At 46.9% G+C, this 15,621-nt stretch overlaps 1 protein-coding gene across 1 annotated transcript in view; it reads left to right on the top strand.

Annotated features, from left to right (window-relative positions):
• Positions 1 to 15,621, top strand: part of LOC126354033 (tRNA dimethylallyltransferase) — a 1,733,584-nt gene that overhangs the window by 1,411,886 nt on the left and 306,077 nt on the right. Inside the window, exon 6 of the mRNA XM_050003367.1 lies at positions 10,136 to 10,251. Within this exon, the coding sequence (XP_049859324.1) occupies positions 10,136 to 10,251 (116 nt within the window). The remainder of the gene's footprint in view (positions 1 to 10,135; positions 10,252 to 15,621) is intronic.

Here is a 15,621-nt window from a genome sequence, read left to right on the forward strand (position 1 = left end):
TGGCAGCAAAAGCAGCGCTGCAAAAACTATGATCAAGAAATCTTAAAAATAGGTGAATTAGGTGGTGCAGCAGTGAGGGGGAGTCGGCCCGTTCCAGTGGCAGCTATATCCGACTCTGTAGCACATGCCACAGATTCTGCAACGAGACCCGAGCTGTGTCACGGAAACTGTCTTCCCCAGATCAACAGTTCAAAAGATTCTGCGCCGAATTTTACGCTGGTAGCCCTACAAAATTCACAATGCGGGCCAAATGAAGGAGCACGATAGGCTACAACGCCTTGGTTTTGCCCTTCGTTTTTTTTGCAATCATGGAAATGGATGACATTGTGACTGGGGAATATCCGCTGGACGGACGAGGCACATTTACTGCGCACGGTGCCGTGAATGTACAGAAGTGTTCCATTCCATCATAAGTTCTGAAGGAACATTCATTGCAGCAAATTTATATGACTGTGTGGTGTGCCGGCCAGGGTGGCCGAGCGATTCTAGGCGCTTCAGTCTGGAACCGCGCGACTGCTACGGTCGCAGGTTCTAACCCTGCCTCGGGCATGTATGTGTGTGATGTCCGTAGGTTAGTTAGGTTTAAATAGTTCTAAGTTCTAGGAGACTCATGACCTCAGATGTTAAGTCCCATAGTGCTCAGAGCCATTTCAACCATTTTTTGTGTGGTGTGGTTTCGCAAGCTCCTTCATTCTTGGTCCATTTTTCTTTCGGGAGATGTTAGGTGTACACTGACATCTGGTTGTTACAAGGACGTCCTTGTGCAATACGTGATCCAACTTTGGAAAACGCTGCTATGTCCACATCAATAATTTAATGCAAGATGGGGCGACACAACTAGGCTCTTGCCGGGAGAAGGATTTGCTCCGAGAAACCTTCCGTTACGATCGCATCATCTCTAGGCAATTTCCAGATGTGTGGTCTTCCAGATCTCCCGATTTACAGCCAGATGACTTCTGGTTGTGGGGATCTCTGAAAGGTCGTGTCTATCAGGGATGTATCCGGACTCTTCCTGATCTGAAGGATTGTATAAGACGACATATCTCTCTGATTACACAGGCTATTCTGCGAGCAACTGTCGACCATGCTTTGTTACGGATGCAGCACGTTGCACAGTCGGGAACCCGTTTTGAACACATGTTGTAACTTGTGACCATATACTAATAAGCGTGCCAGGATCACCGTCATCATCTGCTTGATCGTCCCTCGCCTCCCTCTCCTTTCCTGGGCCCACAGTGCATTCTGACTGCTCACGTTCAGCGCCAAATTTTCACCTCGTGGCGGAATGTGTAACTATTATCTTTCCAGCATACTCTGCGAGCGCAAAAAAAATGTTCAATTGTGTGTGAATGCCTAAGGGATTAAACTGCTGAGGTCATCGGTCCCTAGACTTACACAGTACTTAAACTAACTAAATACTAAGGACAACACACCCATGCCCGAGGGAGGTCTGGAACCTCCGGCGGGAGGGGGCCGCACTCTATGAGCGCACCTATTAACGAACATACCTAAGATATTGTAGCGTCCTGCGATGTATACAGAATGCACTGCGGCACTCGGAAAGCCTTCAGATTAATTATAACCACCACGGATATCAGTTATAGTCACCCAGTATAAATCTAGCGCCAAACGGGCGACCGCCGTGCTTTCGCTGCGCGAACGCAGCATCATGCGTCACATTTAACTCAAATTATCTTGTTTTTGAGATCTCCGACAGAGTTCCGGTTAGGAGCAGATGAAAATATGATGAATTCATAAGAGGCTGAAAAAAGTCAGCCAACCAGTTGAAAAACAAAGGTTTATTAGCCCTTGAAGTGGGTTTCGGTATTTCTAAAAATACCTTCTTCAGAATGAGTGGGCGATGTTACATCACATGATGGTACATTAGATTAGCTGAAGCCGAGGGGCTCTTGTCGTATATAAACTTGACAAAACAATAATTATTCCAAGTTATGGCTTTAGATAGCAGCCAGATTACATTTAGCGTACTTCAAAATGAATGCTCACTAGTAAATGCCCACAACTAGTGGCTCTCGTCAACATAAAATTTTAAAATTGTACAGATATTTTATCCTGAGACTCCTGTTACAACTTTATGTTGAGAAGAGCCTCTACCTGTGGTCATTTACTAGTCAGCATTCATTCTGAAGTACTCTAAATGTAATCTGCCTGCAATCTAAATGCATAACATGGGATAATCCTTGTTTTGTCAATTTTATATCGACTTCAGCCAATCTAGTGCACCATCATGTGATGTAACAAGGCCCACTCTTTCTGAAGAAGACATTTTTAGAAATATCGAAACCTAGGTCAAGGGCAAATAAACTTTTGTTTTGCAAATGGTTGGCCGATTGTTTTCAACGCCTTCAGATTTACACAGCCGCCGTTTCGTAGTCATGTTTAAGATTTTGAATTCGGATGATTTCAACCACATAATATGTGCAACTAAATTCATTTACAGAAGAACTTTCCGGAATGTCGAAATTTTGGCAATATCGTCAGGAAAAGCATTTTAGTAAAATTTCCGTGTATTGTCTTAAAAATTCATTCCCGCAGATGAAACTAAAATGATAATACCGTGCAGCTCTTCCAAAAGGCATTAATGCCAGTCCCAAATTTTTGTATGGAATCGATTGCTACAGTGAGGGGTCGAATGAAATGTACAGGGTGTTTCAAAAATGACAGGTATATTTGAAACGGCAATAAAAACTAAACGAGCAGCGATAGAAATACACCGTTTGTTGCAAATTGCTTGGGACAACAGTACATTTTCAGGCGGACAAACTTTCGAAATTACAGTAGTTACAATTTTCAACAACAGATGGCGATGCAAGTGATGTGAAAGATATAGAAGACAACGCAGTCTGTGGGTGCGCCATTCAGTACGTCGTCTTTCTGCTGTAAGCGTGAGCTGTTCACAACGTGCAAGTGTGCTGTGGACAACATGGTTTATTCTTTAGAACAGAGGATTTTTCTGGTGTTGGAATTCCACCGCCTAGAACACAGTGTTGTTGCAACAAGACGAAGTTTTCAACGGAGGTTTAATGTAACCAAAGGACCGAAAAGCGATACAATAAAGGATCTGTTTGAAAAATTTCAACTGACTGGGAAAGTGACGGATGAACGTGCTGGGAAGGTAGGGCGACCGCGTATGGCAACCACAGAGGGCAACGCGCAGCTAGTGCAGCAGGTGATCCAACAGCGGCCTCGGGTTTCCGTTCGCCGTGTTGCAGCTGCGGTCCAAATGACGCCAACGTCCACGTATCGTCTCATTCGCCAGAGTTTGCACCTCTATCCATACAAAATTCAAACGCGGCAACCCCTCAGCGCCGCTACCATTGCTGCACGAGAGACATTCGCTAACGATATAGTGCACAGGATTGATGACGGCGATATGCATGTGGGCAGCATTTGGTTTACTGACGAAGCTTATTTTTACCTGGACGGCTTCGTCAATAAACAGAACTGGCGCATATGGGGAACCGAAAAGCCCCACGTTGCAGTCCCATCGTCCCTGAATATTCAAAAAGTACTGGTCTGGGCCGCCATTTCTTCCAAAGGAATCATTGGCCCATTTTTCAGATCCGAAACGATTACTGCTTCACGCTATCTGGACATTCTTCGTGAATTTGTGGCGGTACAATCTGCCTTAGACGACACTGCGAACACCTCGTGGTTTATGCAAGATGGTGCCCGGCCACATCGCACGGCCGACGTCTTTAATTTCCTGAATGAATATTTCGATGATCGTGTGATTGCTTTGGGCTATCCGAAACATACAGGAGGCGGCGTGGATTGGCCTCCCTATTCGCCAGACATGAACCCCTGTGACTTCTTTCTGTGGCGACACTTGAAAGACCAGGTGTACCGCCAGAATCCAGAAACAATTGAACAGCTGAAGCAGTACATCTCATCTGCATGTGATGCCATTCCGCCAGACACTTTGTCAAAGGTTTCGGGTAATTTCATTCAGAGACTACGCCATATTATTGCTACGCATGGTGGATATGTGGAAAATATCGTACTATAGAGTTTCCCAGACTGCAGCGCCGTCTGTTGTTGACAATTGTAACTACTGTAATCTCGAAAGTTTGTCTGCCTGAAAATGTACTGTTGTCCCAATCATATTGCAACAAACGGTTTATTTCTATCGCTGCTCGTTTAGTTTGTATTGCCGTTTCCAATATACCGGTCATTTTTTAAACACCCTGTAAGATGTCTCGTACGCTCTGCGGAGTCTGCTGCAACTCTGGTGTGCACTTCCTCGTGCTCCTGCCAAGTTTGCGAGCCGGCCGCTGTGACCGAGCGGTTCTAGGCGCTTCAGTCTGGAACCGCGCTGCTGCTACGTTCGCAGGTTCGAATCCTGCCTCGGGCATGGATGTGTGTGTTGTCTTTAGGTTAGTTAGGCTTAATTAGTTCTAAATCTACGGGACTGATGACCTCAGATGTTAAGTCCCATAGTGCTTAGAGCCATTTGGACCAGTTTGCGACTATGAGCGACTTGAATGAAACGTAAGAATACGCGTGTGTTCCGGCGGCTGTGGTGCGCGACTGCACCTGTTCGTGCCGGCGTGTCAGTCCCAAAGTGGTTGTGACCAGAGTCAGCTGGGGTAGTTGGGTGCGCGGCGCGGCGCGGCGCGTCTCCCGTTAGGCGAGCTCGCCTCTCCGCCGGCAGCGCTCGGTCGCAGTGCAGTGCATTGCCCCTGGCAGGCAGGAGGTGCTCCGCGGAGGAAGTGGCCAGGGACGCGGCGGCCGCCGGCCGGCCTGCTGTGGCGGCGTCGGCGTCGCCGGTTGTTGCGCAAGGCGCTGCAACGCCCACGCCCTCCGGGCCGCCTCCCTGCCGCCCCCAGGCCGCGCTTCTGACGTCATGCGGGGGCGTCGCTTGCCTTCATTGATTTTTCCATCATTGCTTCCCGTCCTCGTCGTCTAAGACGCTCAGTAACATGCTACTGTTGACGTTAATCCGCTCACTCTCTCTGCAGCAGTACACAAGACACGAATTTCTCTTACTTAATTGCCTTTCCTGCTGTATGTGACGTCCGTCTAAGAGTGAAGTAACGGTTTCTACAAAACAGGATTGGGCTGTGCAGTGCAGCAAAAATTTTTTTTAGAACACAAAATTTGGTAGGTAGGACATCCGCAACTGTGAGGCACGCTTTATTAATTTAATTATTTATTACAGAGAACCGCTTCCTCTGCATTAATTACTCATTTAAACCACGACTGGTTACGGGATTTTAAAATCCCATCGTCAGATGTATAATACAGTGACACACAAGGGGTAGGAGGGAATAAATACACTGAAGTGCCAAAGAAGTTGGTACATCTGTCTAATATCGTGCAGGATCCCTGCGAGCACGCAGAAGTGTTGCAGCACGACGTGGTATGGACTCGACTATCGTCTGAAGCAGTGATGGAGGTAATTGACATCATGAATGCTGCATGGTTGTCCCTAAGTCCTTCAGAGTACGAGGGGCTGGAGATCGCTTCTGAACAGCGCGTTGCAAGGCATCCCAGGTATGCTCACTAATGTTCATGCTTGGAGAGTTTGGTAGCCAACGGAAGTGTTTAAGCTTAGAAGAGTGTTCCAGGTGCCACTCTGCAGCAGTTCTGGACGTGTGGGGTGTCGCATTGTCATGCAGGAATTGCCCAAGTCCGTCGAAATGCACAACGAACATGAAAGGATGCAGGTGATCAAATAGGATGCTTACGTACGTGTCACCTGTCAGGGCCGTATCTAGACGTATTAGGGGTCCCATATCATTCAAACTGCACGCACTCCACAGCATTATACAACCTCCACCAGCTTGAACAGTCCTCTGCTGACATGCAGCGTCCATGGATTCATGAGGTTGAATCCATATCCGTACATGTTCATTCGCTCGATAAATTTGAAACGAGACTCGTCCGACCAGCAACATGTTCCCAGTCATCAACAGTCCTATGTCACTGTTGACGGGTCCAGGTGAGGTGCAAAGCTTCGTGTCGTGCATCAATGGTACACGAAATGATGTTTCGTTGAATGGTTCGCACGCTGACACTTGTTGATGGCGTAGCATTGAAATCTGCACCAATTTGCGGAAGGGCTGGACTTCTGTCACGCCGGCCGCGATGGTCTCGCGGTTCTAGGCGCGCAGTCCGGAATCGTGCGACTGCTACGGTCGCAGGTTCGAATCCTGCCTCGGGCATGGATGTGTGTGATGTCCTTAGGTTAGTTAGGTTTAAGTAGTTCTACGTTCTAGGGGACTAATGACCACAGCAGTTGAGTCCCATAGTGCTCAGAGCCATTTGAACCATTTGAACTTCTGTCACGTTGAATGAATCTCTTGAGTCGTCGTTGGCCCTGTTCTTCCAGGATCTTCTTCCGGCCGCGGTAATGTCGGAGATTTAATATTTGACCGGATTCCTGATATTACCGCATACTCGTGAAATGGTCGTGCGGGAAAATCCCTACTTCATCGCTACCTCGGAGATGCTACGTCCCATCGCTAGTGCTCCGACTACGATACCACTTTCAAGCCCACTTAAATCTTGATAACCTGTCATTGTAGCAACACAAACCGATCTAACAACTGCGCGAGATAATTTTGTCTTATATTGGCGTTGCCGACCGCAGTGCTGTACTCTGTTAACATGGCTTTGTATTTGAATATGCTTGCCTATACCAGTTTCTTTAGCGCTTCATTGCATAGCACAACATATGTGTGAAAACCAACAGAGCAGGCTGCCGGAATAAGGCGGCTTACTATGTTTGGTAACACGTGACAGCGATCGGGCCAGTGAGTGCAAGAGCTGCATTTTGACAGAACTAGATAAAACGGGGTGCACAATAATGAAACTGATCTAAAAACGTAACGGCCAGGTGGGTGGGAGGGAGTAAACCGAAACGGAGAACAAACACAATACTGACACTCTGCCGCCGGGCAGCCGCTCGGTGGGAACGCCATCCACTACTGCAGTGGTTCCCAACATTTCTGAGACCGTTGTCCGAGAATGCAATCAGATATTAGCTAATTACCACACGCTCCCCCCTCCTCCCACGCACAAACATGTACAATCCACCACCATTGCCAACGTTAGTGCCTAACTAAATTTTAAAATGGAAAACAATTTTTTTTTTAAATAATCAAAAATAAATAATATTCAGTTTTAGTTTGTCTGTGTGAATATTAAACCAAGAACTAATTAGTCAATGACACAATTCATACTGCTTATTTATACGACCCAGTTTTATGATGATGAAGTGATTCTCGGTGTATCACGAATGATACCTACAACTCCCCCTCAAAAAAGAAATCCATCATCTATCTACAGTGAGGGTGGACAATCTTTGCAATTTATGGTCTATTGCAGGAACTACCAATAACTACGTTCGAATTCACTTTGCTCCGACGTAATGCACTAGCAGCTACACAGACCACAGTCGTGTTCACGACTCCCGGCCGCGGTGGTCTAGCGGTTCTAGGCGCTCAGTCCGGAACCGCGGGAGTGCTACGGTCGCAGGTTCGAATCCTGCCTCGGGCATGGATGTGTGTGGTGTCCTTAGGTTAGTTAGGTTTAAGTATTTAAGTTCTAGGGGACTGATGACCACAGATGTTAAGTCCCATAGTGCTCAGAGCCATTTGAACCATTTGTGTTCACGACTGACGCTTGCAGCGTATTGTGTCAATTGCACAGGAGCCGTCGGCGGTCAGGTACAGCAGCTCCACCTGCAGCTTTGGCTACCCGGTGTTTCCATACTTTTGTTCAACCCCTGCAATTAGTGGTGCGGAGGAGGTTGTTCGGGGCCTGCCAAAGGAAAAAGCAGAGAAATTTAGGCGTGGACCATGCAGGCTCATCGACGAGTCCCGACTTCCTGAAAGCAAACTTGAATGCAACGCAACGGGAGTCTCTCCGATTCTAGAGAGATGATGTTGAAGCTGTGGTCCTACCACCCGATAAAGGGAATGTAGCGGTGCTAATGCGTACCGACGACTACCAGCACAAAAGCGGCTCACTGCTCAGGAAGGACCCGACCATGACGATGAGTAGGAAAACGGTTGACGTGTTGAAGAGGCCAGATTTGCCACAGGAAGTCAAGAACCGACTGTATCCCAGGGCGGCAGCCATACCAGGTCTGTAAGGACTAAAGAAAAATTCACAAGGAAGCTGTGTCTCTGCGGCCAATATTCGACACTGCTCTCACAGGGCAAATCCATGCTATTGTAGGGCACTGCAGTCGCCAAGTAAAGAACTCGGCCAATTTCGCGAAATTTCAAAAAATGGTTCAAATGGCTCTGAGCACTATGGGACTCAACTGCTGTGGTCATCAGTCCTCTAGAACTTAGAACTACTTAAACCTAACTAACCTAAGGACATCACACACATCCATGCCCGAGGCAGGATTCAAATCTTCGACCGTAGCAGTCGCACGGTTCCGGACTGCGCGCCTAGAACCGCGAGACCACCGCAGCCGGCGCGAAATTTCTTGAGGGAATGCGACTGCAGAAGGGTGACCTGCTCGTGTTACGTCGCTCTTCACGGAAGTATCAAGACTCCAGACCCTCCTTCGAGTCGTAAACAGTTAAACTTATCAAGCATGTACTGAGTACCTTCTGCTTCAGTGTCAACGGGGAGTTTTTTGAACAAGTAGATGGAGTTTCCTCGGGATCCCCACTGGCCCCTGGAATTGTAAATCTCTACCATGAACAATCTGAGGAACTGGTATTTTAGAGTTCCCAGCACTTCTTCAGCTACGCCGACGACACTTTCATGGTGGGGGAGCATGTCTGGATGAGTCTCTGGATTAACGTAACAGTAGCCATGAAACATTGCGTTCAGTATGGAAATAGAGGATAATGGATGTCTCCCTTTCTTGGATATGTTAATAGAAAGCAGACAGGTGGTACACTGGGCTATGCAATAAATAGGAAGAAAACCGACACAGACTTTTACCTGCTAGCCTCGAGGAGTGGCCGCGTGGTTTGAGGCGCCAAGTCACAGACTGTGCAGCCCCTCCCGCCCTAGGTTCGAGTCCTCTCTCGGACAGCCGGCCAGAGTGGCCGAGCGGTTCTAGGCGCTACAGTCCGGAACCGCGCGACCGCTACGGTCGCGGGTTAGAATCCTGCCTCGGGCTTGGATGTGTGTGATGTCCTTAGGTTAGTTAGGTTTAAGTAGTTCTACGTTCTAGGGGACTGATGACCACAGACGTTTGTGTTCTTCTTAGTATAAGTTAGTGTAACTTAGTTTAAGTAGTGTGTAAGTCTAGGGACCGATGACCTCAGCAGTTTAGGGTTTCACACACATTTGAACATTTTTTACGTGCTCGCAACAAGCTACAGTCATACAGGGGAGATGCAGACAGTGCTGACCACCACATCGGGCGCTCGTCGCCTGTGATGTCCTAGCCGAGCTGCAATATCTGAAAGAAATGCTCCGTAAAAGTGGACGTAGAGTAGAAGGTCGTTCAAGAAAAGAAAACCTGCAGGAAACCGAGAAGAGGGGAAGGAGACAAGAGCTCGCTTTCCTTCCTTACAGAGATCTAGTCTCCGCCAAAATTGCGAGGCTTCTGTGAAAATGCAACATGAGAACTTTCATTCGATTACTGCCCAAGACAAAAGAGTTCCTTTACCCTGCGAAAGATCCACTAAAATGTACCAGGGATATACAGCGTCTCTCGTGACTGTAGGGATGCATCGATCAAACGCAGCGCTGTATCCCGAAACGCAATGAAGTGTGAATTGTTTTGATGCTTCCCAGCAGAAAGTTTGGAATGTAGGAACGAGATAGCAGTAGAAGAGGACGTTTGACGCCGGGTCATGAGCTGTGTTTGGGTAACCCTGTAGGTAAGAGCATCGCCCGCGAAAGGAAAAGCCTCTGTTGGAGACCCAGCCCGTCGCACAGTTTCAATGTCCTAGGAAGCTTCAGAACGCCAACACTCCACTGCATAGTGAAAGATTCATTCCACTGTCGTAGACTTGTGTTACAGTATGTGTGGCAGAGCTCTGAGACATTAATCCAAGAATGAGGAACCAGTGGAGACAGGTTCCTCATTGTTGGATTACTGTCGGCTTGTGTCATTATTAGTTAGATATAACTCTGACAGCGGATGAGGTGACCCCTGTTGGCTATCTGGTCCTCCGACTCGTGCCCACAGGAGATACTGGATGCTCGCCTGGACGCCCGGGTGGACGAGATGATGCAGCGCGGCCTGGTGGCCGAACTGGAAGACGTGCACCGCCGCTACAACCAGCAGCGCCTACAGGAGAAGCGGTGAGTACCCTTCCCTTCCCTCCGCTCACTCCATTCTTCTGCTGCTACTGTGCAGTCTCCACGACTTACTGCCGCGCTACGCTTACTCTTGCAGCAAGTGGGAATCGAGGACCAGTGTTTTGTGACGCCGGTGCTGGCTTTCATCAGTTATGGAGCAGTCGTTCTCCAGATGTTGGATGATTTGTTGTAATTTATTTTCAGGCCTACTTTAGGACTTGTCCTATTAGTGCTTTTGATGCATTATTAAGTCTGTCTGCACTAGAGGCAAACGCAGATATGTTATCAGTAAAATAATGGTACTTCTCGTCTGATCCTTCAACACGTATAACCGTCTTCGTTTTCCCAGTTTAACGGTGCGTGCGCGCGCGCGCGCGCGAGCGCGCGCGCGCGTGTGTGTGTGTGTGTGTGTGTGTGTGTGTGTGTGTGTGTGTGTGTGTGTGTGTGTTTTTGTTTTAGGAAACTAATCTACACCCTTATCAGCGCCGCTACTTCAGTAGTGACGGGAACAGTCTCCTTTCTTTGGTTTGTAGGTAGTAAACCGGGAGATATTTCCCTGAATATGCAGTGACAGGCAGTGGCCACGTGATTCTCACGTGTCCCCTCAACATCGTTGTTGTTTGGGCAACAGAAAATGCTAGCACAATATCCATCAGAAATTGTTAAGTACGCGATTCGACGTCAAATGGTAATATCGACAGCACGTACAGTAAATTGAAGAATAATCACATCGGTGCACACAAGCTATAACTGCATGGCAACCAAGAGCGCATCCGCAGTATTCAGTTTTAGGAGAGGGGGTTGACAGTATGTTACCGTCTCTCTCTCCTCCCTCGCCCCCCCCCCCCCCCTTTCGACAAATGTAAACAGATGCGACAGATTTTAATAGCAATAACAATAAAAAGGTTTTAATATAATAATAGTAATTGGTCTGTACCTGTACTTAGTAAATTGTTTGAGTATGACTATTAAGAAATTGCCTTTCCAATCCAACATTTTGAAAGTGTGTGGAGCCTTCATATGTCTTGCAGTTGATTTAAGAAGAATAACAGCAACAAGCTGTCACCACTTTCACACCATTATAACCTATATATATTATAACCTATATATATTATAAATCCAGGTACCCCGCCACATTGTTCCGTCAGTAAGTTATGGCAAATCTCTGGAATTTCTGTAGGGATTGAGATATGATTTGTACTATTAGATTAACTTATTCAAGTGCAAGGTTTGTGTATGTGATTTATTGTTTATAGTAACGATGAGGGTCTAAAGTGTATCGTTATTTGTTCCATATTTAATTGGTGTTTGGAGTGACTCGGAAAAAGAAGTAATGAGCTGTCGCAACTCCACAGAGGAGCCAGCCTTGACCAACCTCTGTACATACTATGTGGTTACAATTAAAGTGCAGCTACACACAGAGGCCCAGTGTAGTAAGTCTTGGTAGATAAGCTAGTGCGTTAATGAGGAACAGATCCGCGGTGGAAAAAAATAGTTCTAAATGTGGCCACCAGGCGCAAGTCTGTGGATGGAAGACGTATAGAAATGTTTACGCATGTAACGTATCAGGAACGGCACGGGGGCAGAAAAGGTCAAACAAGGGAGAAAGGCATAATGTTGATTTTATTAGTAAGCGCCGCTTACATAATTTGTGCAATATGAGCACAAAGACGTTAACGAGATGCTGTACAGTGCTAAAAAATCCCTTCTGAAACGATACCTATAATATAATATCGACTCCCTCTCCAAATTACAAATTTCCATCCTTAGCTGTTTGGGCTGAGCGATGATACGTTAATGAATCATCAGGACTTTACCTTTAATATAATACCAAGTCGTCTGGCAGTAGACACTTACTGCTACCCGCGAGAAGCTGGTTTACATGTAAACTTGGAGCGTGCACTCGCCACTATAAGTATTTCACTGGTCACTAGAACTGAGTGCAGAGGTGTGCAGACTGTGATTATGCCAGCGTGTTAGTGGGGAGGATGGCGTTTCCTCCCGTTGTTTTTACGGGACGGTTAGTATTTCTATTGTTTTGTTCCTAGTGGGTGTTTTTTTTTTTTCCTTTCTGCCTTAGCTTATACAAGATCTTCTACATCGCTGGATGTACACTACTGGCCATTAAAATTGCTACACCACGAATATGACGTGCTGCAGAGGCGAAATTTAACCGACAGGAAGAAGATGCTGTGATATGCAAATGATTAGCTTTACAGAGCATTCACACAACGTTGGCGCCGGTGGCGGCACCTACAACGTGCTGACATGAGGAAAGTTTCCAACCGATTTCTCATACACAAACAGCAGTTGACCGGTGTTGCCTGCTGAAACATTGTTGTGATGCCTCGTATAAGGAGAAGAAACGCGTACCATCACGTGTCCGACTTTGAAATAGGTCGGATTGTAGCCTATCGCGATTGCGGTTTATCGTATCGCTACATTGCTGCTCGCGTTGGTCGAGATCCAATGACTGTTAGCAGAATATGGAATTGGTGGGTTCAGGAGGGTAATACGGAATGCCATGCTAGATCCCAACGGCCTCGTGTCGCTAGCAGTCGAGATGACAGGCATCTTATCCGCATGGCCGTAACGGATCGTGCAGCCACGTCTCGATCCCTGAGTCAACAGATGGGGACGTTTGTAAGACAACAACCATCTGCACGAACAGTTCGATGACGTTTGCAGCAGCAGGGACTATCAGCTCGGAGACCATGGCTGCGGTTACCCTTGACGCTGCATCACAGATAGGAGCGCCTGCGATGGTGTACTCAACGTCGAACCTAGGTGCACGAATGGCAAAGCGTCATTTTTTCGGATGAATCCAGGTTCTGTTTACAGCATCATGATGGTCGCATCCATGTTTGGCGACATCGTGGTGAACGCTCATTGGAAGCGTGTATTCGTCATCGCCATACTGGCATATCACCCGGCGTGATGGTATGGGGTGCCATTGTTTACACGTCTCGGTCACCTCTTGTTCGCATTGACGGCACTTTGAACAGTGGACGTTACGTGTCAGATGTGTTTCGACCCGTGGCTCTATCCTTCATTCGAAGGAAAACCCTACATTTCAGCAGGATAATGCACGACCGCATGTTGCAGGTCCTGTACGGGCCTTTCTGGATACAGAAAATCTTCGACTGCTGCCCTGGCCAGCACATTCCCCAGATCTCTCACCAATTGAAAACGTCTGGTCAATGGTGGCCGAACAACTGGCTCGTCACAGTACGCCAGTCACTTCTCTTGATGAACTATGTTATCATGGGGGCAGTTGTACCTGTACACGCCATCCAAGCTCTGTTTGACCCAATGCCCAGGGGTATCAAGGCCGTTATATGGCCAGAGGTGGTTGTTTTGGGTACTGATTTCTCAGGATCTATGCACCGAAATTGCGTGAAAATGTAATCACATGTCAGTTCTAGTATAATATATTTGTCCAATGAACTCCCGGTTATTATTATTTGCATTTCTTCTTGGTGTGGCAATTTTAATAGCCAGCAATGTACTTGTGGACACACAAAGCAATGCGGATTTGTTTTCAGCAGCAGGAGACTAGTCTGTGAGTGGTTTGTTTTGCCTGGTTGTTTTCTGTTGGCGCCAGTCTGCAGCCTCATGCACGTGGACAAGCTCTCAGCCAAGCACCTTAAAAATATAATGTGTTAATCATAGCTCGTAATTTACTAGATTTCCTTGCCATTTTCGAGACACATTTCATGTGACTTTTTTCCGCGGAAGCTGGCTGAAAAATTAAGAGTTGTTGTATGTAAAAATATTCCAACGGTCTTGCCGCAGTGTTAACACCGGTTGCCGTCAGATCACTGAAGTTAAGCGCTGTCGGTCTTGGCTAGCAATTGGATGGATGGCCGTCCGGTCTGCCATGCCGCTGTTGGCAAGCGGAGTGCACTGAGCCCTTGTGAGGGAAACTGAGGAGCTACTTGACTGAGCAGTAGCGGCTCCACTCACGAAAACTGTAAACGGCTAGGAGAACGGTGTGCTGATCTCACATCCAGTGACGCCAATAGGCAAGGATGACTCGGTGGTCGGTCGTTGTCGTTGTCATCGGGTATTCCGAGACTTGTCCGGACGGAGGTTAGTTCAGTTTTATATAAAAACTCTCTTGTCCTAGGGGTGGGAAATTGCCCCTAATGGCGGAAGAATCAGCAATGATCAACGACATGAGGATGCAGAAGGCAATGGAAACCACTGCATTAAAGACACGTAACGTGTATCCACAGGACATGTGGCCTTTAGTTGAAGAAATGTCATGATGATCTCTCCATTGTCAAAAGATTCCGGAACAGTCCCCCATTCGGATCTCTGGGAGGGGACTGCCAAGGGGGAGGTTACCATGAGAAAAAATTGAATAATCAACGAAAGGATAATGTTCTACGAGTCGGGGCGTGGAATGTCAGAAGCTTGAACGTGGTAGGGAAACTAGAAAACGGAAATGCAAAGCTTCAATCTAGATATAGTAGGGGTGAGTGAAGGGAAGTGGAAGGAAGACAAGGATTTCTGGCCAGATGAGTATCGGATAATATCAACAGCAGCAGAAAATGGTATAACAGGTGTAGGATTCGTTATGAACAGGAAGGTAGGGCAGAGGGTCTGTTACAGTGAACAGTTCAGTGACCGGGTTGTTCTAATCAGAATCGACAGCAGACCAACACCGACAACGATAGTTCAGGTATACATGCCGACGTCGGAAGCTGAAGATGAACAGATAAAGAAAGTGTATGAGGATATTGAAAGGGTAATGCAGTATGTAAAGGGGGACGAAAATCTAATAGTCATGGGCGACTGGAATGCAGTTGTAGGGGAAGGAGTAGAAGAAAAGGTTACAGGAGAGTATGGGCTTGGGACAAGGAATGAAAGAGGAGAAAGACTAATTGAGTTCTGTAACAAGTTTCTGCTAGTAATAGCGAATACCCTGTTCAAGAATCACAAGAGGAGGAGGTATAGTTGGAAAAGGCCGGGAGATACGGGAAGATTTCAATTAGATTACATCATGGTCAGACAGAAATTCCGAAATCAGATACTGGATTGTAAGGCGTACCCAGGAGCAGATATAGACTCATATCACAATATAGTAGTGATAAAGAGTAGGCTGAAGTTCAAGACATTAGTCAGGAAGAATCAATACGCTAAGAAGTGGGGTACGGAAGTTCTAAGGAATGACGAGATACGTTTAAAGTTCTCTAACGCTATAGATACAGCAATAAGGAATAGCGTAGTAGGCAACACAGTTGAAGAGGAATGGACGTCTCTAAAAAGGGCCATTGCAGAAGTTGGGAAGGAAAACATTGGTACAAAGAAGGTAGCTGCGAAGAAACCATGAGTAACAGAAGAAATACTTCAGTTGATTGATGAAAG

The sequence above is a fragment of the Schistocerca gregaria genome, chromosome 3 (assembly GCF_023897955.1).
Source record: "Schistocerca gregaria isolate iqSchGreg1 chromosome 3, iqSchGreg1.2, whole genome shotgun sequence".
In the NCBI taxonomy this organism is placed as follows: Eukaryota; Metazoa; Arthropoda; class Insecta; order Orthoptera; family Acrididae; genus Schistocerca; species Schistocerca gregaria.